The 23,562-nt window shown below is 40.7% G+C and overlaps 1 protein-coding gene and 1 non-coding gene across 7 annotated transcripts in view; both read left to right on the top strand.

Moving 5' to 3' along the window:
* Positions 1 to 11,574: 11,574 nt before the first annotated feature.
* Positions 11,575 to 11,656, top strand: TRNAL-AAG. The gene has a single exon. It is a non-coding gene; the product is annotated as a tRNA-Leu (tRNA).
* Positions 11,657 to 12,038: 382 nt separating this feature from the next.
* The window catches only part of LOC114051930 (DNA-directed RNA polymerase III subunit RPC5), a 32,970-nt gene continuing 21,446 nt past the window's right edge, over positions 12,039 to 23,562 (top strand). Inside the window, exons 1-6 of one of the 6 annotated variants that reach the window (XM_027874342.1) lie at positions 12,039 to 12,196; positions 13,956 to 14,035; positions 18,654 to 18,732; positions 18,870 to 18,920; positions 20,634 to 20,711; positions 23,423 to 23,538. In XM_027874342.1, coding sequence (XP_027730143.1) covers positions 18,697 to 18,732; positions 18,870 to 18,920; positions 20,634 to 20,711; positions 23,423 to 23,538 — 281 coding nt within the window. In that variant the 5' untranslated portion in view covers positions 12,039 to 12,196; positions 13,956 to 14,035; positions 18,654 to 18,696. Of the gene's footprint in view, positions 12,197 to 12,780; positions 12,885 to 13,955; positions 14,040 to 18,653; positions 18,733 to 18,869; positions 18,921 to 20,633; positions 20,712 to 23,422; positions 23,539 to 23,562 lie in introns of those variants that run through there. The other 5 variants (XM_027874343.1, XM_027874344.1, XM_027874345.1 and 2 more) reach the window with 5 other exon arrangements.

The following is a 23,562-nucleotide window of genomic DNA, read 5'->3' as shown; positions in this document are numbered from 1 at the left end:
TAGATTATAAAATTAATTTAGAGGCAATCTGGTGTAGGGGAAAAGTGTTAGAATCCATGTCAGGTTTAAATTCTTTACCACTAAGTAGTTGCGACCATGAACAAATCACTTTACTTATGAGGTAGCTAGGTAGTGCTATAGATAGCGTGATGCCTGGAGTTGGGAATACCCAAGTTCAAGTGTGGCCTCAAATTGTGTGATCCTGGCTAAGTCACTTTCCCCTGTTTGCCTCAGCTTTCTCATCTCTAAAATAGGAATCATAATAGCACCTACCTCCCAGATTGTGAGGATCAAATGAGATAATTATAAAGCACTTGCCCTATATAAATGTTAGTTATTACTACTTTCTCTAAACCTCCATTTCCATATCAGTAAATTGAGGTTAAAAATACATGTAGTATAGGTAAAACCTGGTTGTTGTGAGTATCCAATGAGATTAAAGCACTATATGAATCTAGTATTATTATTTAGGGTTAAGGACTGAATCTTCATATCTTTCGTATGTATCATCCAGCTTTGTACGAAATAGGTGCCCAATATATTCCAGGTGAAGGAAGAAAACTGAGAACCCACACTTCACCTTCCTCTTCAGATCAAGTCTTAGGTTTCCTCTCTTGCTCTCCCAGTCACAGTGGTACCTTACTCAGGATCAGGGGTTAAAAATAAGTAGCCTTACATTTCCTTGAGGTTTTAGAGACTTGGGGAGTTTAAGCACAAGTTTCATTCAAAGCCCTTTTTTGCATGTTCTTTCAAAGTCTTTCTGTGTTCAAAAGCTGCCTTTCTAAAGAGGTAGAAGAATTCACTCCACTTTAAAAATTCCAATCTTTTAAGGTCAAGTGGCTTGCATTTCTAACCAGATGATTGCTTGCAGCCTGGCTATTATAGGAAAAACAAACTAGAAAATACCACCTCTCACAAAGACCCTGGACCTAGAGAATTGAAGGGGAATTTTACAGGTCGCCCAATATCAACCTCCTTATTTTACAAATGAGGAAATTGAGGTCCAGAGTGGTTCTAATGCTAGTTCATGGGGAAAGGGACGTGTAATTTGTTTCTGCTGGGGTCAATTCTGGAGAAAACTAGGAGGTGATTTGAGCCCATGAAGTAAATTGAGTCTGATTACCATTCAATGGGGGCAGCTAGGTGGCAAGTTAGATAAAGTGCCAGACCTGGAGTTAGGAAGACTCATCTTCCTGGATTCAAATTTGTCCTCAGACATTTACTAGTTATGTGACTTCTGGGCAAATCACTTAAGCCTGTTTGTCTCTGTTTCCTCATGAGTAAAATGATCTGAAGAAGGAAATGGCAAACCACTCCAGTATCTGCCAGGCAAATCCCAAATGGGGTCATGAAGAGTCAGAGACAACTGAATAACAAAAGCATTCAATGGCCTGACTTGGCTGAATACTAAGTAAATAAATAGATAGATAAATAAGTAAACGAAGGAGCTTTTCAAATGCATCACGAATAACAAAATAAAAGTACAGTGATTCTGGCTGTTGAAGTCTATTTCTCCTTCAGGAGTTGGGGCTGGTGGGAGGGAGGGAGAGAAAGATACAGTACCATGAAATTAACTACCTAAGTGAACTCCAACAAATAAAGGTAAGGATTGGCCCTTCTTAATACTTGTTTGCCATCTTAATTTCATCCTGGCACAGTTTTCTTACATTACACAGGTATGCTCAGCTTGTGTTGGGAGTAGTGTGGCAAAAATGGGCATCCGATAAGGTCAGCTCATTCCTTCTATTTCTTACTCCTGTCAGGCAAGCATTCTAAGACCACCTGGATCCTTTATGTCTGGGAAGATGTCTGGGAAGTACGGTATTTGGTCGTTGGTTTGTCCCTCCCAGGTTCTGATTCATCCCTCTGAATAAAGTCACTTCTTTCACCACTTTCCTTGTGTTTCCTGAAGCCAGCAAGTTGCTCCATTTTATCATGATTCTTTTCTGGTCCTCTATAGGGTCAGAATTTAATGAACCAAGTAAATAAAAAGCAGTGATTTTTTTTAATGGAAGTTACCCATTTTATCCAATTTGGAAGGCTTCCTTTTGCATCTGAAATTTGATCCAGAACATTTGTTCCTCCTCTTAGCATAAGAGATTTGTCTGGCATGTCAGTTTTCAAAACCCTCAGTGACTCTTTAGCACCCATAGGAGATAATACAAACCACTTAAGTCCCTCAGTGATTTGACCTCCAACCTATTTTACAGCCTCATTTGATCTTATTCCTCCACAGTAATGGTTCTCAAAGTGTAGTCTGGAGATCCCTGAGATCCTTTCAAGGGCTCATAACTATTTTCATAATAATACTAAGATGTTATAATTCCTAATATGGTAAATATCTATAGCTATAACCAACATAGCAGAGGTGGGAGGTCTGCAAGTGTTGCAAATGGCACATATATCAATCAAGCAGTTATGTTGATTTTTTTCCTCTTAGTCTTTAAAAAATGCTATTTGTTATATAGAATGGTTCTCAGGGAAGGAGAGGAATACTAGGGAAAACAATGATGAGACAAAAACAAAACAAAAAAACAACCCAAAATCAATGAAAACATATTTTGGGGAAAAAAAAGTGTGGAGTGGTCCTGAGACCAAAAAAGTTTGAGAACCACTGCCTTACACGAACAACCAAACTGGACTACTGGTTGTATCCCCCACATCTGTCCTGCATTCTCCAACTTCAGTGCATTTTCTCAGACACTGTGTGGTCCTAGGCAAATCATTTAGCTTTGTGCCTCAGTTTCCTCATCTGTAAAATGGAGTTGGGCTCAATGGACTCTAAAGTCCCTCTCAGCTTTTAATCTGTGGTCCTATTAATGTATGCTCTTCACTTCCCTCTCTACTTGTTCAACTAAAATAATTCAAGAAATATGAAGTACCTACTGAACCTACTGAAACCTTTAAAGGAAGTCTCAAGGTACAACTCAGGGCATGACCTCCTCTAGTACAGACTTCTCTGCTCCCCCTAGCTGGAAGTGATCTTTCCTCAAATTGTTTTACAGTACTCTGAATTTCCCTTTTGGCCTTATCACATTCCAACTTTTATCATATTTCTAGCCATCCTCCTCTCTACTCTCAGGTCCTCTACCGCGGTTCAGGCCTTCATAACCTTTTGCCTGGATATTAACTTCCTCATTAGTCTCCCAGCTTCCAGGGTCTTCCTCTTTCCAATCCATCCTCCACATAGCTGCCAGATCAATAGTCCTAAAGCACAGGTTTCACTAGTCTTCTGCTAGTGAAGCTTCAGTGGATTCCTATTGCATTTAGGATAAAATAAAAACTCTTTAATTTGGCATTTTTGTTGTTCAATGATTTCAGTCCTGTCTAATGCTTTGTGACCTCTTTCGGGGATCTTGGCAGAGATACTGGAGTGGTTTGCCATTTCCTTCTCTAAATGAGAAACTGAAGCAACTGGATTTAAGTGACTTACCCAAGGCCACACAGCTAGTAAGTGTTTGAGGTCACATTTGAACTCAGAACTCTCGGTCTTGCACTCTATCCACTTCACCACCTACCTGCCGTAGTTTGGCTTTTAAACCCCTTCATATCTGACTCTGAACTATTTTTCCAGACTAATCTCACATTACCTTGTGGGACATAAGTCTGTTTCAGCCAGACTGGCCCACTTCTTGATCCCTGTTAAAGACATCCTATATCTCTTCCTCCTTGCCTTTGGCACAAGCTGTCTCATATGCATAGGATGCTCTTCCTCCTTATCTGTGCTTCATAGCATCCTCATAGAATCAAATCACGGTTCAGGTGGCACTTCCTACAAAGGCCATCGCTGATCCCATTAGTTTCTAGTACCTCACCCTCCAAGAAAAACTATTTTGAATTTATTTTGTATGTGTCTTACTTATATTTACTTGTTATGTCCTTGTAAACTCCTTGAGGGAAGAAACTTTTATTTTTATCTTTGCAAGCCCAGAATATAGCACAATGCCTGGTACCTAGCAGGTATTCAATAGATGCTTATTGAATTAGATGTGTGTGCATGTGTTGGAATTAGCTCTTGCCAGCTTTCCTGAGCTGATTGTTAAAATTTCAGTGTGAGTAGTATTTGCAACTCAGAAATTGGAAATCTGCACAAATCTGGGCTTGATCTATTGTTTTGTTGATTGTCTAGGCTTAAGAAAGTATTAATAATGCATATTAAACCTAAAAGTATATGTGAACATACATTTCCCCCACACCCGCTCCCCAGCCCAGTTGTTAAACATTTACTGACACACCCTAGTATTGCTCTATAAACATTTCTTGAGTTCCACAGGAGTGCCTTAGAAGGTTCAAGGGATAAAGTCGTCACCAGACTGTAGGCCTGATGACTGTATGCTAATAATGAAAATAACAATAACTAGTACTTACATATTGCTTTAAAATTTGCAAAATGCTTTACATCTTTGAGCTTCACCACACCCCAACTCCTATTAGACTTCAAGTTCTAATAAGGACAATTCAAGTCAACAAATATCTATTGGGCAAGTACTATTTCTTTCTACTCCTGGGGCCCTTCACATAGTGGGTATTTAAATATTTGTTGAAATGAATTTGTTAGTATAGACAGGTAGTTCTCACAGTGAAGATAAATATGTTTAGAAATCTCTCAACCTTACAAGTGTTATCATTCACTAATCCAGCATGGAAAATCTGACTGATAGCTCAGGAGTCCTTATCCTGGGATCTGTGAGTATTTTAACAATACTTTGAAAATTTTACTGAAAAAAAATTTGGTTTCTTTTGTAATCCAATGTGTTTTATACATTTAAAAACATTATTCTGAGAATGGATCCACAGGTTCCATCAGACTGCAAAGGGGTCCATGACACACACACAAAAAAAATTAAGAACCCCTGCTCTATTTTTTTGTGTTGGCAAAGAATAGGAAATTGATGAGATGCCTATCAATTGGGGAATGGTTGAACAAGTTGTGGTATATGTTTATAATGGAATACTACTGTGCTATAAGAAATGATGAGCAGGATGGTTTCAGAAAAACCTGGGAAAATATACATGAACTAATGCAAAGTGAAGTGAGCAGAACTAGGAGAACATTGTACATAGTAACAGCAATACAGTACAATTATCAACTGTGAATGACTTAGGTACATGCAATAATACAGTGATCCAAGACAAAGAACTTATGATGAAAAATGCTATCTACCTCCAGAGAAAGAACTGATGGAATTTGAATGAAGATCAAAGCATACTTTTTAAACTTTCTTTATTTTTCTTGAGATTTTTGTCGTTTTTTTTGGCAACATGGCTAATTTGGAAATTTTTTAATGACTCTATATGTATAATCTATATCAAATTGCTTGCTTTCTCAAGGAGGGGGGAAGGGAAGGGGAAAGAATAGGAGGGAAGAGGGAAGGAGGGAGAGAGAGAACTTGGAACTCAACATTTTGAAAAATCTTGTTAAAAATTGTTTTTACCAGTAACTGAGGGAAAAAAATTTAACTAATTAAAAAAAGGAACCTCTGCTTTAATCCAATGGTCAAAGCACTGATTCACTTCCAGAACTTCAAAGACTTCACTGGACTAGAAGGGATCTCTAGGAAAGGGTAACTAAGGGGAAAACTTAGCCATTGAAGATAACAGGATTCCTGTGAGACAGGCAGAAAACATAATATTCTATATTCTGGGCCCTTTTCTATCAAAGATAAGCCCACTTAGGAGAAATTTTCTCTTCTATTGGTTTTTTGTTTATTTATTGTTTTTTTTTTCCCTTTGGTTGGGTCTTAAATGTGTCAGTATCACAGATTCAGGGATTTCAGAGGTGAGTCACAGTAACAGTGGCACTTTGTTAGAGTGGTTGTTAGAGTTCCTGACTTCACTTACCCTCAGAGACTGTTCATCTCTTTGAGCCACAGTTTCCTTATGTATAAAATAAGGAGGTTGACTTAGATAACCTCAAAGGTCACTTCTGGGGTAACTAGGTGGCACAGTGGATAAAGCCCTGGACTTGGAATTAGGAAGACCTGAGTTCAAATCAAACCTCAGACACTTACTAGCTGTGTGGCCCTGGGACAAGTCATTTAACTCCTATTTGCCTTAGTTCCTCATCTGTAAAATGGGGGCACACCGGAGAAGGAAATGCCAAACCACTCCAGTATCTTTGTCAAGAACATTCCATGGACAAAAATCTACAGGGTCACAGAAATAGGGTGTGAGTGAACAACAACAACAAAAATCCCTTCCATACTATTGGGCTCTCAGAAAAACCTGGAAAGACTTGAATGGACTGATGCAAAGTGAAATGTATTGTGTACAAAGTAACAGCAATATTGTAAGATAATCCGCTGTGAACGACTTAGCTATTCTCAGCAATACAATTCTAAAGGACTTAGGATGAAAAATGCCATCCATCCCCAGAGAAAGAACTGATGGTATCTAAAAACAAATTGAAGCATACTTTTTTTAACTTGATTTTTCTTGAGTTTTTTTGTTTATATTTTCTTTCACAAGACGACTATTATCGATCTGTTTTGCATGACTACACACGTATAACCTATATTGAATTACTTACCTTCTCAATCTGGGGGTGGGGAAGGAGGAAGGGAGAGGATGTAGAACTCAGAATTTTAAAAATGAATGTTAAAAGTTGTTTTTACATATAACTGGGGAGAAATAAATACTAAATAAAATTTGGAAAAAAAAGGGAAAAGGTCCCTTCCAACTCTATGATCTTACACAAAACTAAGCTTTTACACCTGTGTATTTTCAATTTTTTACCTATTCCAATCTATCTTCTACTCTGTTGACAAAATTATCTTCCAAATACACAGGTCTGCCTTTGTCCCCCACCCCCGACTCAATCTCCAGTGGCTCCTTGTTTCCTCCAGGATCAAATACAAAATAAAATCATTTCTTTGTCATTTAAAGCTCTTCTCAACCTGGTCTCAAGTTCACTGCTTGTTTCTGTAATAATCATTTGAAGGACGCTATAGGATAGGAGGAGAGTAGAGGAAAAAGCAGGGAAATTGAAAACTAAAGCGTTAGATTTAGTCAGAAATGATGCCAAAGAATTCCATTTGATTTACGTGGTGGTTGGGTTTTTTTAAGCAATATTTCCCTCATATAAATTGAGACATGTTGGTAAGAGCTAGGCAGCACAATAGACTGAGCTGGGCCAGAAGAGTTCAAATTCAGCCTCAGATGCTTACTAGCTGTGTGACTCCGAGCAAGTCATTTGACCTTTGTTTTCCTCTATTTCCTCAACTTTATTTTTTATATTTCTTTTTTTTAAAAAAAATCATTTACCTATATATCTATTCCTTCAACTTTAAAATGGAGATAAACTTATCTCCTAAGGTTGTTGTGAGCATCAAATGAGCTAACATTTGCAAATCATTTAGCACAGTGCCTGACCTTGTAGTAGGTACTTAATAAATGCCCATTTCTTTCCTTCCTTGTCTTGCTTGACCTAAATAGCAAAATTGCCCAAACTGGGTTTTCCCTTACTACATCTGGGATTGGACTATCACAAGGTTGGGATGAAGCAGGTCATGTCTCTGCTGTGGGCATTCTTGCCTGCATGGTGACAGTGATGCCTAATTATGGTGATTTGTGCAACTATTATATTTCATGCCAATTCCAAAACAGGTAAGTCAAGTCCTTGCCCTCAGAAACTCCTAAAGAGCTCAGAAGCAGCCTAAGAAGCTAGAATATAGTGTGAATATACCCAGAGAAGACTGGGACAGGAATAATCTCTGGTATTATTCCCACAGCTCAAAATCAAAAGAATATGTGCAATTACACCCCCCTGTTAAATGTTTAACAATCTGCTCTCTGAAAAAATACACATAGGACATATTTTTAAGTTTAATTTTCAGTATTAATATTTTCTCCATCATTTTCTTAAGTTTGGATAATCAGTAAAACAATAGATCAAGACCTAAAATGTAGCATTTGCTGATTTCTGAGGCATAAATTGTCATATTGAAAATTTAAATTCTAACTAGCTCCAGCACACCCCTGCAATGACCCCTATCTTCTCTGTTCTCCCTACCTTTATCACCAGAGCCTCCCCTAGATACTTTTCTTCAATAAAGCAAGTTTAGCAAAGACCAGGATTCTTGCTCTGACTGGCCTACTGAGCACAGGGAACTCTGCCTAGATCCTACTCAAGCTTTACCCCAAACTCATCCTATGGAGTGACGTCACCCTCCTACATCCTCTGGCCTCTGCCTCATTGTTGGCTTGAGAAATTTCAGCGTGATCGTTTCAAACAGGTCTGTGAAATTGGGTTAATGATGTAGGCCAACTAGAGCTTAATCAGGCCTCTGGGAAGCTCTACCTTGTGGATCTCAGCTCCTTTCAGGTAGGGTGACTAGTTTCAGCCTGGCTAAAATCTAGGTGAAATATGGGGATCATATGTGTACATGTAATTTTTATTTATCAAGAGTTTGCAGGCTTCAAAGGGCTATAAAACTGTGCATACCCTTTGACCCAGCAATACCACTTTGATAGACTTAGCTCTTATCAGCAATGCAAGTATCTAAGAAAATTCCGAAAGACTCATGATGGAAAATTCTATTCACATCCAGAAAAAGAATTATGGAGTCTGAATGCAGATCGAAGTATATTATTTGTTCTCTTTTTTTTTTGTTTCTTCTTTCCTGTGGTTGCTCTCATTGGTTCTAATTCTTCTTTACAATATGACTAATGTGAAAATATGTTTAATAAGAATGTATATGTAGAGCCTATATCAGATTGCATGCATGCTGTCTTGAGGAGGAGGAAGGGGGAGAAGAGGGAAGGGGGAGGAGGGGGAAGGGGGAGGGGGGAGGAGGAGGGGGAGAAAATTTAGAACTCAGAATCTTGTGGAAGTGAATGTTGAAAACTAAAAATAAATTTTTAAAAGTATGCTTAAAATAAAAAAATAAAAAATAATTTGCAGGCTTATATATTTCTTGAAGGCAGGAATTGTTTCCTTTTTGTGCTTGTATACCCAGCACCTAGTACAGTGACTGGAACATAATAGGAACTCAATACAAACTTGTTGGATTGAATTGGAATTGGAAATATATATGTATATGTATATGTATATATATATATATAATATACACATATATATACATACACACCTCTGTGTGTATATATATGTATATATATATATGAAACATCCTTTCATAATACTTTGGAATACTCAAGCATTTATCAAGGTACCAACCAGGATATGGTACCATTATAATACTTCCTCATAATAATTAGCTCATTTTACACATGGGGGAAATATAATGGCCTCGAACATCCACTTGGTATCTTCTTTGTCCTGCCTTTGTTATCTCCCATTTAGTACTAGGGAATTTATTTAGATGAAAAGTTTTCAGTTCAGTCATAATTGCTCTCGAGTCCCAGTTAGGAAAATCCTTAACACTTGGGCAGAGGTTATACTCTCTGCCTGACCTTACATTTAAATCTAAATTAACCCCTGACTTCTTGCAGGTGAGGCAAAATTCAGTTTACTGGAAAAATTTGGGTAAGGAAACATCATATGATATTACAGTGACTGTGGATCAGCAGGCTTTGAGAAGAAAGTTGGCCCATAGCTGTCCTGTTCTGTGGATTTTCCTTAGCCGGGGCACCCCTCTCTGAGATGCCTGTTGAACCAATAACTCTCCTCCCCATTTCTTTTTCTGACATAGATTATTTCTTCCTTTGCCCTATTTGCTCCGAATCTCTGTCTCTTCTTGAGACAGCTGTTCCTCAAACAAGCTATCTCCCTGATGCTAAGACTTTTCACTGGCTGTCTCTCATACCTGGAATGCTGCTCCTCCTCCTCCTCTGTCTCCTGGCTTGCCTGGCTTTCTTCAAATTTCAGCTAAAAGTCAAGAAGCCTTTTCCTCATATCCCTCAATGCTAGTGCTTCCCTTCTGAGATTACCTTCAAATCACCTGCATATATATAGATAGATAGAATGTACATAGTTGTTTGCATGTTTTTTCCATCATTAGAATGAGAGCTCCATGAAAGCTAAATTTTGCACTTTTTCGCATAGGCTTACACAGCGTCTCACACTTAGTAAGTGCTCAAAAAATGCTTGCGTTTACGTCTTCCTTTCATGCAAATTGCTTAAGGAAGTCTCTAACACAATGGCTTTGATTGATTCAAGGAGGTCCTGTTCATGCCCTGTGTTCTGATTGTTTGATTCCATCAAAACGTATTTTCACCTAATCAAGGAACCAGAGCCAAATAGCATGGTTTCCACCTTACCCTTATTCCATCTCCCTTCCCAAATCAAATTAGAAGCTCATAGAGCAAGTCCTTAACTTTTAACTTAATTATTTTTATAGTTAAAGGCCTTCATATTTCTCCTTTCCTATGGCAATAACATTCCATTACATTCATGTGCTACAATTTGTAAAACAAATTTCCAAATCATAGTCTCTGTTTCCAGTTCTTTTCTACTGCAAAAAGTGCTGCTATCGATATTTTGATATATGAAAGCTTTCCCTCAGCCACCTTGCAGTGTCAGAGCCTTGGTATTTCTAGATCAAAGGCTATAGACATCCTGGTCACTTTTTCAGCATAGCTCCAAATTGCTTTCTAGCATGGTGGGATCAATTCACAGCTCGTTTGACAGTATGTTTAGTGTTCCTGTCTTTTCCTAGCCTCTTTAACATCAACTATTTCTGTCTTTTGTCATCTTCACCAGAAGTGAAACTTCAGAGTTATTCTAATTTAAATTTTTCTAATTGGTGATTTGAAGCAACCTTTCATATGGTGTTAATACTTTGCTATTGTCCTTTTGGGAATCCTAGGAAGATGTGTATGATTTGGGATAGAGTAAAGAAGTAGGAAGCTAGAAAACAATATACGTGACTATAGTAATGTAAATGGAAAACACTGTAAAATGTCACTGAAAGCAGCCCCAAAGAAGAGCTAAGAAAATATATACCTCCTGCACCCCTTCCTGAATCCCAGAGGTGGACGACTACGGCTGTGGAATATTGCAACTACCCACAGACGTGCTGGCTGATTGAATTGCTTGGTTTTTGCTGAATTGCATTTACCGCCTTTATGTCTTAATTTTTGTTTGCCTGGGTAAAGTGGAAGGGAAGGAAAGAGAAATAAGATTAGATAAAAACAAAAACAAAAGACGTTCATAAAAATATGATGATTTTTTTTTTAAAAAAGGAAGATATTTTTTAAATTTAAAAAAAGGAGCAATAAAAAAAAAGTCATCTTTACTAGATAGCTCAATTCATCGCGATAGTGTCAGTGTTCAACGCAATATCCAGTATATGCAAGGCTTTGGTCTTGTCACTGGGGATGCAAAAAGAAACAGTCTATGCCCTCCAGAAACTAACATTCCTGGGGAGAGGGTGGGGAAGCTAGGAGGGGAGATGTGGTTTAGACGTTTACTTCTTGAAATGCAGGAGACAAGACTGAGTGATGACATCCAGAAATTTATCTGGAGGCGGGTGAATTCTTCGGGGAAGCCCTGGCTCCTACTTTTGACTTGAATCTTAAATCGTCTCCAAAAAAAATAAAAAGAAAGAAAAAAGAGAGCGCGAAGTCTCACTGCAATAGATTGACTAGATCTCGGGAAACCACTTTCTCCATCGAGGTAGCGTGGCCGAGCGGTCTAAGGCGCTGGATTAAGGCTCCAGTCTCTTCGGGGGCGTGGGTTCGAATCCCACCGCTGCCAGAAATTAGCTTTTTGGTTCTCCCCAGTCCATTGCGCTTCAGCGCCACCCTGCGGCCTAGGAGAAGAAGTTATCCGTGGTAGGAAGGCGGGGAAGGGCGGTTACTCTCTAGGCACAGCGGTATTGGTGGAGAAGAAAGGAGAGGAATAGAGAGAAGGCGGGGAAAGAGGGAGGTGCCACGGCGCCATCTGCTGGTCCGGCGCGAAAGTACGGGTCGGGGAGTGGGGAACAGCTCTGCTCCGCTCCAGGGCGGGGCATTGTGGGTAAGAGGAAGAGCCAGGGGAGGGCCAAACTCCCCCCACGTGTCTGCTGGAGTTTTACCAGCAACATGGCTGCTGCCTGAGGGAGCCGGGCCCCCCGCCGCCGCCGCCCCTGCCCTTGCAGCCCCTGCCGCCCGCGGGGATCGCCGCCGCCTCTTCCTCCTACTCCTCCTCCTCCTCCTCCTCCTCCTTCTCCTCCTGCTCCTCCTGCTGCTGCTGCTGCTGCTCCTCCCCACCCCCCGCTTCCTCGCGGCCGCCCCCTCCCCGCCGTCCTCGGACCAGGTGAGTGAGCACTCTTCTCTGGTGGGCGCCGGGGGACATCCTCGGGGAGCGGCGCCGGTGCTGGAGGAGGCCCCGCGGCCGTGCTCGGGGGCTAGGCCCGGCCCGGCCCGGCCCGGAGGGGCCTCCTGCGGCTGCGCCCTGGAGGGCGGGCCTGAGGGGGGCCGGGAGGGCCTGGGGTGATTGGGGGAGCCGGAGCCAGGGCCCGGGCCCTTGCGGGACGTCGGGCCGTCTCGATCAGCCGGGGTGACTGCAGGGCTGGGGACGCGGCCGGTTGGCTCCCCTGCCGCCCTGCGGTTGGGGGTCCTCTCTGACCCCAGACCCCGGGGCGTTCCTGCTTCTGAAGCTCGGAGGCTGCGGGTGGGGCGGGGGCTCGGGGGGCAGGGTGGCCCTTGGAGTGGTCCAGTGGCCCGCGCCCCCGCCCTGCGGGTGGGGTTCGGAGCTGGCGAGGCCGAGTTCGCCCATTGAGCCAGCAGTGCCCGTGCCAGGCAGGTAATGGCAGAGGGCGGGGTGCCCCGAGGGCAACTCCAGGTGACCCGGCTGTGCCAGCCTCGCCTAGAGACACCTGTCTTTGAGAGAAGCGCTTCCTCCAGTAGGTTCCCAGTGTTTTCTCCACGGATGGTGACAGCTTGGAGCGGGCTGGGGCACACTTGACCAGCTGACCTGGGAAAGAAATGCCCATGCAAACGAAGTGAGTCAGAGTAGGAGACAAGTCAGCTTCAGAGGTAGTGTAGTACCCACCAGATGGTAGGGTAGAGAAGTGGAGGAGAAATCCCTTGGGGCAGCACCCCGGATCCTGTCTGGGGTGGGCTCCTTCGAGCTGAACTCAGGCAATCCCTGTCCTTGTTTGCCCTGATATCAATTCTGCCATCTTACCGTCCTTTTATTAAAGGATCAGCTTGGAATCATGGACTCTTACGTCAGGAAGTGGCCTTGGAATCTCTCTAATCTGATTCCCTCATTTTATTGAAAAGGAAACAGAGACACAGAAGAAGGGACCTGTTCAAAGTCATACAGCTCATTTGTGGCAGAACTCAGCTCTTGTGTCTTTCCATTTGCCGTCATTATTTCCTTTTGAACCCTAGAAGTTGTGTAATTGATGCTCCCCATCTGTTCAGCAGGTTCAGGCTGGTTCATTGGTGCACAGTGAACACTATATTAACTTAGATTTCATTATTTCTGGCCCCTCACTCCAAAGTACATGTACACATCTGCTCTTAACCTTCAAGAGCTATGTTTTGTCCAATCTCCGAGTTTGGGATTACTGACTAGTAATTAGTTCCCTGGGCCCGTTTCAGTTTTGATGATTACTTAAAAATATTTGCCTGGTTTTCAAGTGTTGAGTAATAGTAGAAATTCCTCATTCTTCACCCTCCCTAGCAAAGCATTTAGGTTTGTAAGTGAGAATCAGAGGAGACCGGGGCAAGATAATCTGACCTCAACTCTGGATCCCTGGCTTTTATGAGAATAGCAGGAAGAAGATCTACTTCCTTTCTTGAGATCTCAGCATCACTAAACCATAGCTTGCTCCATCTTTGGTATCGTGCTGTAAATTCTCCATTCATGGTAACTTAGAGTTGGCTTGGTTTCATTGCCTGACTAGTCTAAGCCTAAATCAAGTGACTGGAGCCCCAGACTAGAAGGGCAATGGCTTGGGTGTGAATTTCTGTGAGTTGCAGTGGATAGGATGTTCTGCGTTCTGTGTTTTGTGGTTTGTTTAGTTTTTTTTCTTAATTATTCTTCATGACTCTTTTTCTTTCAGTTGGTACTGACATTTGAGAGGGGTACCTGGTTGTTGGTGTACTGCTCCCAGGGCAAACCCACATCTGCCCATCTGGGCAGGTAGGTATGTGCTCTCCAGTCTTCCTCTGTCTCTTTAATATCCCTTTTGAGACAGTGTTCATGAAGCTGGGAAGGGCCTGTTTCTTTTGAATAAGGGGAAAAGACTTTAGCTTAGGCTTGCCTGGCTAGGATGGGTGGAAAAGTGGTCACAGAGGTGGTGCATTGGGTTGACTATGCAGGAGAAAGGTAAAAATATCCAAACATAAACCCAGAAAGAGAAGAGCAGAGGGGGTAACATTTTACCATTATATCTTCTTTCCTTTGGAGCACTTTACTCCCTATAGAAGTATGTGTAACGTACAATTGTGCACTTGATTTTATTTGGTCTTGTATTCTCTAGTTCATTCATTTCTTAAGTGCCAACTGTGAAGCTAAAAATAAAAAGGCAAGGTCTGTGTCCTCAAGGAGCTTACACTCCTTTTTGTAGATGATAAGACCTATATGTAGATATTTGACTGAGCTATGATTTTTTTCTATGTGGGTGCTCCCTCTGCCTCAGCAAATCTGTAATCCATCTGAGTTGATACGGCCAAAAAGTTCATCATCATATGGTCATACTGGTGATGCACCTCTCAAAACTTAGCTAGCCTTCTTTAAACAACAGCAGCAACAACAAACCCTCATATTTCCATTGATGCTTTTTCTTATCACAGCCATTTCCAGATAAACCATCCTATCCTTCCACCCAATGAGCCTTCTCTTATAATATTTAAACAAAAAGGTTAAGTAAAACTGATAGAGGAAACATGTCTGATAGCATTCCCAATGTTCTGCTCCCCTAGTCTCCCAGTTTTCCAAAGAAAAGAGGGAGGTGCACTTCCTCGCTCTTATCCAACACCAAGATTGAAGAGAAAATATAGTTCTGGCAAAACTAACCAATTTGACAACCAAGTATAACACGAGATGAGGCTTCCCACCCCATACCCATCATCCCCCACCTCTACTAGGGCTTCATACCCCACACCCATCATCCCCCCCACCTCTGCAAAAAAGGTGATAGCTTCATTCTCATCGTTTTGGGGAATAAGGTGTGGTTATAATTTCATAGCATTCAGTTTCAATAATTCTTTCACATTGACATTGACATTTATTTCCTTGGTTCTGTTTATATCACGTTGCATTAGTTCCTGTAAATATCCCCATACCTGTTTATATCACTTTGCATTAGTTCCTATAAATATCCCTATACCTCTCTGTATTTATGTTATTTATTGTTTCTTTCAGCACAGTGATATACCATTACATTCATGTACCACAACTTGTTTTAGCTCTTTTTCAATGAAAGGGCATCTACTTTGTTTCCAATTCTTTGCTACTGCAAAAAAAAAAAAAATGTGTCTGTAAATATTTTGGTGGATATGAGAGCTATTTTTTTTTTTATCATTGATATCCTTGGAGTATATGTCTGGCAGTGAGATCTCTGGCAAAAGGTGTGGATAGTGATAGATTTTTATTGATAGCTTTCTTTTTTACATCATCAACATTCCCCCTGCTTCTCTCCTTCCCACTCTCAGAGAGCCTTCTCTAATAACAAAGAATAAAGGAGAGGGTGGGGATGAGGAAGAGGAAGAAAAGGGAAAAAAAAAACCAAATTACCACATAAAAGACACTTGATATTATATGTAGCTTTCCCTTACATTCCATTACATCAGTGTATCATAATTTATTTAATTACCACTTATTGATGGGTACTTACTTAGTCTCAATTCTTAGCTATCACAAAAAATGCTTCTAGAAATATTTTGGAGTATATGGAACCTTTCTGTCAGTTATCTCCTTTGTTGTATGCTTAGGAGTGGATTCTCTGGGTCAAAGGGTAAAAGTGTTTTAGTCATTTTATTTGCAAGATTCCAAATTGCTTTTTGGAATGGTTAAACTAATTGATAGCTCTGTCAGCATTGTATTAGTGTGCCTGGATTTCTGCAGCCTCTGTCATTGACTATTTTCATGTTTTGTCATCGTTGCCAATTTGCTGAGTATAATGTGAAATTTCAGAGTTGTTTTGATTTGTATTTCTCTTAATATTAGTAGTTTAGAGAATTCCTTAATATGGTGGCTAATAATTTGTAATTTTTCTTTTGAGAACAAGCAATTTATTAAATGCTTACTATGTACCAGTTACTGGAGAAACAGATACAAAGAAAGAAACAATCTTTGAAGAGGAAACCACAAGTAAACACACATATATACAGTATAAATATAAAGAGAATAAATACAAAGTAGTTAAGTACAGGGTAGTTTGGGATGGAGAATACTAATAGTTGAGAGGATCGGGAAAGGTTTCATTTGGAAGTTGGTTCTTGAGTTGTATTTCTTTTTTTTTTTTTTCCCTTGCTAATTGGAGTTAAATGATTTGGCCAGAGTGGCACAGCTAGTGTTAAGTGTTTGGTCTGAGGCCAGATTTGAACTCAGGTCCCCCTGACTCCAGGTCCGGTGCTCTATCCATTGTGCCACCTAGCTGGCCCCTTGAGTTAGGTTTTCAAAGGAAGAGATTCTGTGAGGCAGAGAGAGGTGAAGAACAAATGCATTGTAGGCCTGAAAAATGATCAATGTTCCCTGTATATCTATGATATTAGACCCTTATCAGAGAGTTGATTTGAAGACTTTTTGAAGGTGTTTCATGGGGTACAATCACTCTGTATTGTCTTCCCTTCCCTTGTTTCTCTGAATTCATTGTATTTGTAATTTGGCCTAGTGCTGAACTATTCCATTGAATTCATATGCCACAGTTTGTTCAAACATTCCCTAGTTGATGCACACTCAGTTTTCTCTTAATACAAAAAGTACCATTGTGAATATTTTGGTGTATATATGATCTTACATTGTGTCTTTGGTATCCTTGGGCTATCATGCCTAGCAGTGGGCTCTTTGCATCAAGGGGTAGCTAGCGTGTTTATCACATGACAGACTGCATCTGCTGTCACAACTTGTCCAATGTGATAGGGCTAGAGTTTGTACCTAGCTGCCAAGGTCTTTGAAAAATCAGGATGGTGTTCATGACATAACAGGGCATTAGAACAGGGCTTTAAGAGAAATATTAAACTAGGACAAGTACGTTTTAGGGGGTTCAGTGCTTTATGACATCAGATGAAGAAGAGATAATTTCCAGCTAGGAAAGAATCAGGGAAGACTTCAAGAAGATGAAGCATTTGAGCTGGGCCTTGAAGGATAGGTGGAAGGGTTTTGTGTGTGTACAACTTGTCTACTCTCCTATCCATCCTCAGTGCAACTGTCAAAGTGATAGTCCTCTTTTTAAAAATGAGGATATCTTTGAGGTTTTTTTTACATCACTTTCATTTTCAAATATTTCACTCTATTTCCCCTACCACCACCACTTGTGAGTTTGTAAGAATAAAAAGAAAGGGGAAACAAGCAATTTAGCAGCACTAAACAAAAGATCCACGTCTGACAACATAGGCATTCTTCTTTGGTTATTATGTTTACATAGCATTCAGTTTTGTTTTATTATTTTCATTTATGTTGTAGTTACAATGTATGTTGCTTTCTGGTTCTGCTTTCTTCACCTTGCATCAATTCATATAAACCTTCCTATTCTTCTGAATTTTTCACATTCATTATTTCTTTTTTTTGTGAGGCAATTGGAGTTAAGTGACTTGCCCAGGGTCACACAGCTAGTAAGTATCGAGTGTCTGAGGCCAGATTTGAACTCAGGTTCTCCTGACTCCAGGGCCAGTGCTCTATCTGCTGCTCCAACATTCATTATTTCTTATGGCACAGTTATATCCCATGACATTTTTCTTGCCATTGCTTAGCCATTCTCTACTCAGTGAGCCTCTACTTCTAGTGCTTTTATTACTATGAAAAGTCCTGCTTATGAATATTTTGATGTGCATGGGACCTTTTTAATCTATCAAAGTAATCTTCCTAAAGCACAGGTCTAATGTATGTGTCTCTTTTGTATTCAAGAAATTCCTGTACCTCTCAATCACTTTTAGGATTAAATGGAATTAAACCCTCTGTTTACAGTTTAGATCGAGCCTACCTTTCTAGCTGTATTCATGTGCTTCCTCATGCACAATATTCCATCTCCTGTCTCAGTTCCTGTTCCTCACATGTGATGCCCTGTCTCCTGGCTTTGTACCTATGCCTATTGTGCCTTTGTACCTATTTGCATACTATGTATGCAAAGCATAGTATGTCACCTGTACCTAGAAGGCACTTATTCCTCATCTTACCTCTTAGTAGCTCAGCTCAGGAGTTACCTCTTACATGAGACCTTTCCCCATCCATGTCACTCCTCCCTGCCCTGTTAGTTTGTATTTACCATGTATGTACTTTGTATTTACTTAACATAAATACATGTGGTTTCTCTTGAAAGAATGTAAGCTTCTTGAGAGTAAGGACTGTTTCATTTTTGTACTTGGCATATAGCAGGAGATTAATCAATCCTTGTTGATTGATTGTTGTCTCCATAGCTAGCATGTAAGATATTTAAGGGCAAAGATAGTATCTCCCCATTTCCCCTCATCCCCCCAACACAGTTCTGACACATAGCAGAACTTCACAATCATTTATTGATTTGACTTGGTCAGGCCTGAGTGAGTAGGAAAGAGTACTTGACTTTTTCCTAAAGCTAAACAATTTCCCTCTTTTTCAGTTTGTGCCCCCAGAAGGACTGGCTTTTGTTTGCCCATCCTAGTATGGCCAATGAAGAAAATGATCCAGTTGTACAAGAGGTAAATTGGGCATGGTGCATGGAGTATCCCTCCCTGCTTCTTGTAGGAGGTGAACCCCTCTCTCACCATCATATGCATTTGTTTAGTCTCTGAGTGCCCTGGATTGGTAAAGTCTTTTGTTATCTTTCTCTCTTCAGATTGATGTATACCTGGCCAAAAGCCTTGCAGAGAAGCTCTACCTATTTCAGGTAATTATAGGAATTGAAGTTTTGAAAATTATGTGGAGGAAGAAAGCTATAAAATGTTGCCTTAAAAGTGTGATCATACACCAGCCTTGAGTGTAATTTTTATGCTCTTCAAAGCACATGGTGCCTTGAAATCTTAGGCTCTTTTTGTTTGTGTGCGCAGGTGGCTAGGCTATTGTTCTCTCTTTTTATAAAAGAAAATTGAACCTTTGGGGTTGCCTGCTAGGTCAGTGGCAGAACTTTAGTTAGAACTCAAAGACCCCACTCTCTTTGCTTGAGAAGGGCCAGCATCAGTGCTCAAGCATGGTATGAGAGGTACTGAACACAGAAGGTATAGGATTGGGGGTGGAGGTGGTACTGGATTGAATTGTTAAAGTAAAAGGTACCCTTGCTGGAAGCTGCTTCTTACTATCTCTTCTATTCCTTTCACTCTACTTCCCCTTCTGGATTCCCAGTGCTCAGCCTATTATTTGGGATGGCTATAAGCCATGGTTTCAGGAAGTGGCAGCTCAGTTGTCTTGTTGTTTGAGTGAAGTTTTAGAAAATAACTCTTGTTTCCTCATCCTGGGATTTAGTTGTCCTAAGATGGCTTCTACCTTTGGTTCCATGTAGGGTAGTGTGTTTATCAGACTATAGGCTTTGTAAGACCTCATCCAGACTGGAGAAACTAGGCAGTGAACTGAAAATAGTGTTAGTTATTTCTTTGAATTAGTGCATCTACTTTGATTCATTGTTCTACTTTATCCTCACAATAACTTTATGAGGTAGGTAGGGTTGGTATCACCATTTTGCAAATTAAAAAAAAAAATAGACCCAGAGAGATTAAGTGTTATATCCAGGTGTCATACAGCTGGTTCATAGCATTGTTAAGGTGAGAACCCAGGTTTCCTAGTATCTAACCCAATGCTTTTCCCCAAAACTAGACCCCTGTGGTTGAGAAAAGTTGGGAGAGGAGCAGCTAGGTGGCACAGTAGATAGAGCACTGGCCCTGGATTCAGGAGGACCAGAGTTCAAATCCGGCCTCAGACACATAACACTTACTAGCTGTGTGACCCTGGGCAAGTCACTTAACCCCATTGCCTAACCAAAAACAAAAAAGAAAAAGAAAGAAAAGTTGGGAGGCATTCTGGATTGCTTTATTTTGTGCCAGCTGATTTGTGCCCTTTCATTTTCCTTCATTGTGAATCATGGTAGTGTTCTGATCCTGCCATCATTGAAGTTGTGGCTACAAGGGCCCCAGGATATAAATAGCAATTCTCTGGGTCCAGGCCAGGGGCAGGTTTCATACATTGGTCATGCAGAAAACATGTACCCATTGTCTGTAAGAAAGTAAATGAAGTTGAAGAGAAGTAAGGCTTTGCACTAATGAATAAAGGATTCACTATATCACATCATGTACCACTAGGACCTCCCAGATCATTGTAAAATAATTTACTTTTTAAACTTTCCCTGCTGAGATTCTAGATTGTGGTAGCTATGGAGCTGGGGGTGGGGGTGGGGTTGTTGAAGACTTAGTAAGAGGTAGTGTTTACTCTTTTCTGTCTTGACTTTCCCTTTTCCTTAGTGCCACAAGGAGTTTCCTGTTTCTCCCCAGCCCAAGTTTTTCAGCCTAATTTGGGGGTGGTAGAATGGTGGTAGTGGTGGTGGTGGTGGTGGTTGGGTGGCAAGGAATGAAACTGGAGAGGTAGCTCACCGTTTCGTATTTTCCTTCTATAGTACCCTGTCCGCCCAGCCTCGATGACATATGATGACATCCCTCACCTGTCAGCCAAAATTAAACCAAAGCAACAAAAAGTAGGATTATGCCATTTGGTTATATTTTGGGAAGGTGGGGAGGAAATTGGAGAAGAGAGTGGAAGCTAAAGTTGGATGTAGAGGGAGGGTCCAGATTTGGGAGGAGAGGATTCAGGAGAGAAAGAAAAGGCAACCCCAGGATAGGACCCTGACTTGCAGGATAGGACCCTGACTTGGGGGTTAGGGAGGAAGCACATTAGCAAGAATCCTGAGCTCCTAATATTAGGGTCTCTAGGAGTTAATTCTCATGATAGAAGCTCAAAGAACTCCTTGGGTTCTGTCAAGAAGGTTATTTCATCTTCCTTCCCAGTCTCAGTTTCACTGAAAAATATGAATTGAATTGGTGGGACCAGACATTTGAGGAAAGGAAATAAATGATAGTAAAAGAGAAGGCTGAATTTAGAGGGTATCTTAGGATGGAGCAATATTTAGTCCCCCTTACACACCAGGTATTGTGCTATGTGCTTTGGGGTCACAGATAATTAAAACATGATCACTAATTTCAAAAGAGCTTACAACCTAATAAATGTTGAGAGAGTTACCTAATGAGTATAACACAAGGCAGAATGTACTAAGTGCTATGGGAGTTCAAATGAAGAAGTTACTTCTGGGAAGGTGGAGACCAAGGAAAGCTTCAGGAAGGAGAAAGTATTTTAATTGAGTCTTGAAAGCACAATCCCTGGCACATACTAGGTGTTATATAAATGTTAGCTACCATCATTATAATTATAATCATAATTATAATTGAAATTGAGAGATGAGAAAGTGAATAATTCAATTTGGTTGGAGCATAGTTCTATGTATTATCAAAGATTCCAGTCAGAGTGTAGAGGGCCTTTCGTGCCAGGCTAAGGAGTTTGGACTTTGCCGTTGGGGAGCCAATGAAGATTTTTGAGCATGAAGATAATGTAATTAGATTTGCTAACAGTTCTATATGAAGAGGAGACCAGTTCTGAGTCTGAAGGAGGCAGGTTGTAAAGAGGTACTGAACTAGGGAGATGGCAGTGGGAATAGAACAGCGAGGAGGCCAAGGGTAGACGGTAGAAATAGAAGCAAGAGATCAGGATTATGGGGTCCAGGGAAAGGAGGCAAAGCTGATCTCCATATTGAGAGATTGGCAGTGTGACATTCTCAAAGGGAGGAAGGTTAGAAAGAACAGCCAGTTTGGAGGGAAAGATATTAAGTTGATAACAGAATCTGTGCTGCTCATTCCGTTTAGGGGGTAGGACAAGGGAGAAGAGGGGATGTTAAAGACACAGAAAATAAATAAAGGAGATTCTAGAGCAGCATCTTAGGTGTCAAGAGATGCAGAATTTCAGGGAGGTATAATGGTTAGTGTTTGATTTTGTAGAGACAGCAAGAAGGAGAACTGAGAGAAAGGGTCATTAGATTTGACAAATGGTTGGCTGACATCGAAGAGACTAGTTTCAGTAGAGGGGCTGGAGCTGAAGCTCTTTTGTAGGCATTTAGGAAAAATTGGTTAGTGAGTAAGTGCAATCAGCTCATGTTGTGCGTTACACCTTTCAAGATGTTCTTTCCTCTTGTTGAGGGGCCTGAGGTCTCTCTCTGCAGGTGTGTAGAAGGCTACTTGCTGTAATTCTTTTCTTAGTGCCTTCAAAGATTCAAGAGACCCTGCCGGCTCTGAGTGTTTGTGTGCTAAGGGCCAGGTGGGGATGAGTTCAGTCCTGAAGTTGTAGGTTGGGCTCAGGTCTTCTGGTTCTGAGGGCAAGGAACAGCAGTAGAGAAAACCTGAGGCTGGGAAGGACTGATGGGAAAGTCATAGTCTGAGAGGTCATTTGTCCCTAGTGTGTTTTTACTATGTGAAAATAAGAAACTCCCTCTTCCTCCTCTTCCCCAAAGGATGATGCAGCTACTCTTGAAATCATCTTTTTAAAAATTAGGACTTTTAATTCCATATAGATGGAAAAAAATATTTTTTCTATTCCATTTAGATTTTTTTTTCAATTCCATTACATACACAATTTTTAACATACATTTAAAAAAATTTTGAACTCTAAACTTTCCCTCCCTCCCCTCTTCCTTCCTTGAGAAGGCAAGCAATTTGATATAGATTATACATGTGCAGACATGGAAAACATGTTTCCATATTAGCCATGTTGGGAAAGAAAATAGAGACCAAAAAAAAAGTCAAGAAAAATAAAGCAAAAAAAAAAGTGTGCTTCAATCTATATTCAGACTCCATCAATTCTTTCTCTGGAAGTGGAGAGCATTTTTCATCATAAACCCTTTTCAATGGTCTTAAATCATTTTATTGCTGAGAATAGCTAAGTCACTCTCAGTTGATCATCATAGAGTGTTGCTGTTACTGTGCATAGTGTTCTCCTGGTTCTGTTCACTTCACTTTGCATCCATTCATATAAGTCTTCTAGGTTTTTCTGAAACCATCCTGCTCATGATTTCTTATAGCACAATAGTATTTTATTACAATCCTGTGCCACAGATTTTTCAGCCATTTCCCAATTGATGGGAATCCCTTTAATTTACAATTCTTTGACACCACAGAAAGCTGCTATAAATATTTTTGTATATATAGGTCCTTTTTCTTTTTTTTTTTTTTAAATCTCTTGGGGATACAGGCCTAGTAGTGGTATTGCTGGGTCAAAGGGTATGCAGTTTTATAGCCCTCTGGACATAGTGCTTGGAGCCATTCATAACTAAGAATGTTCTTAACTTGAAATGATTGCCTGCAGGTGGAGCTCGAAATGGCTATTGACACTATGAATCCCAACTACTGCCGAAGCAAAGGGGAGCAGATAGCACTCAATGTAGATGGCACCTGCACAGATGAGACGAGCACCTATTCCACGTAGGTCATCTTGCTGGCTCAGGG

This window comes from Vombatus ursinus, unplaced genomic scaffold (genome assembly GCF_900497805.2).
Source record: "Vombatus ursinus unplaced genomic scaffold, bare-nosed wombat genome assembly UNPS02014807.1, whole genome shotgun sequence".
Lineage (NCBI taxonomy): Eukaryota > Metazoa > Chordata > Mammalia > Diprotodontia > Vombatidae > Vombatus > Vombatus ursinus.
This window is presented reverse-complemented; position numbering and strand designations above follow the sequence as displayed.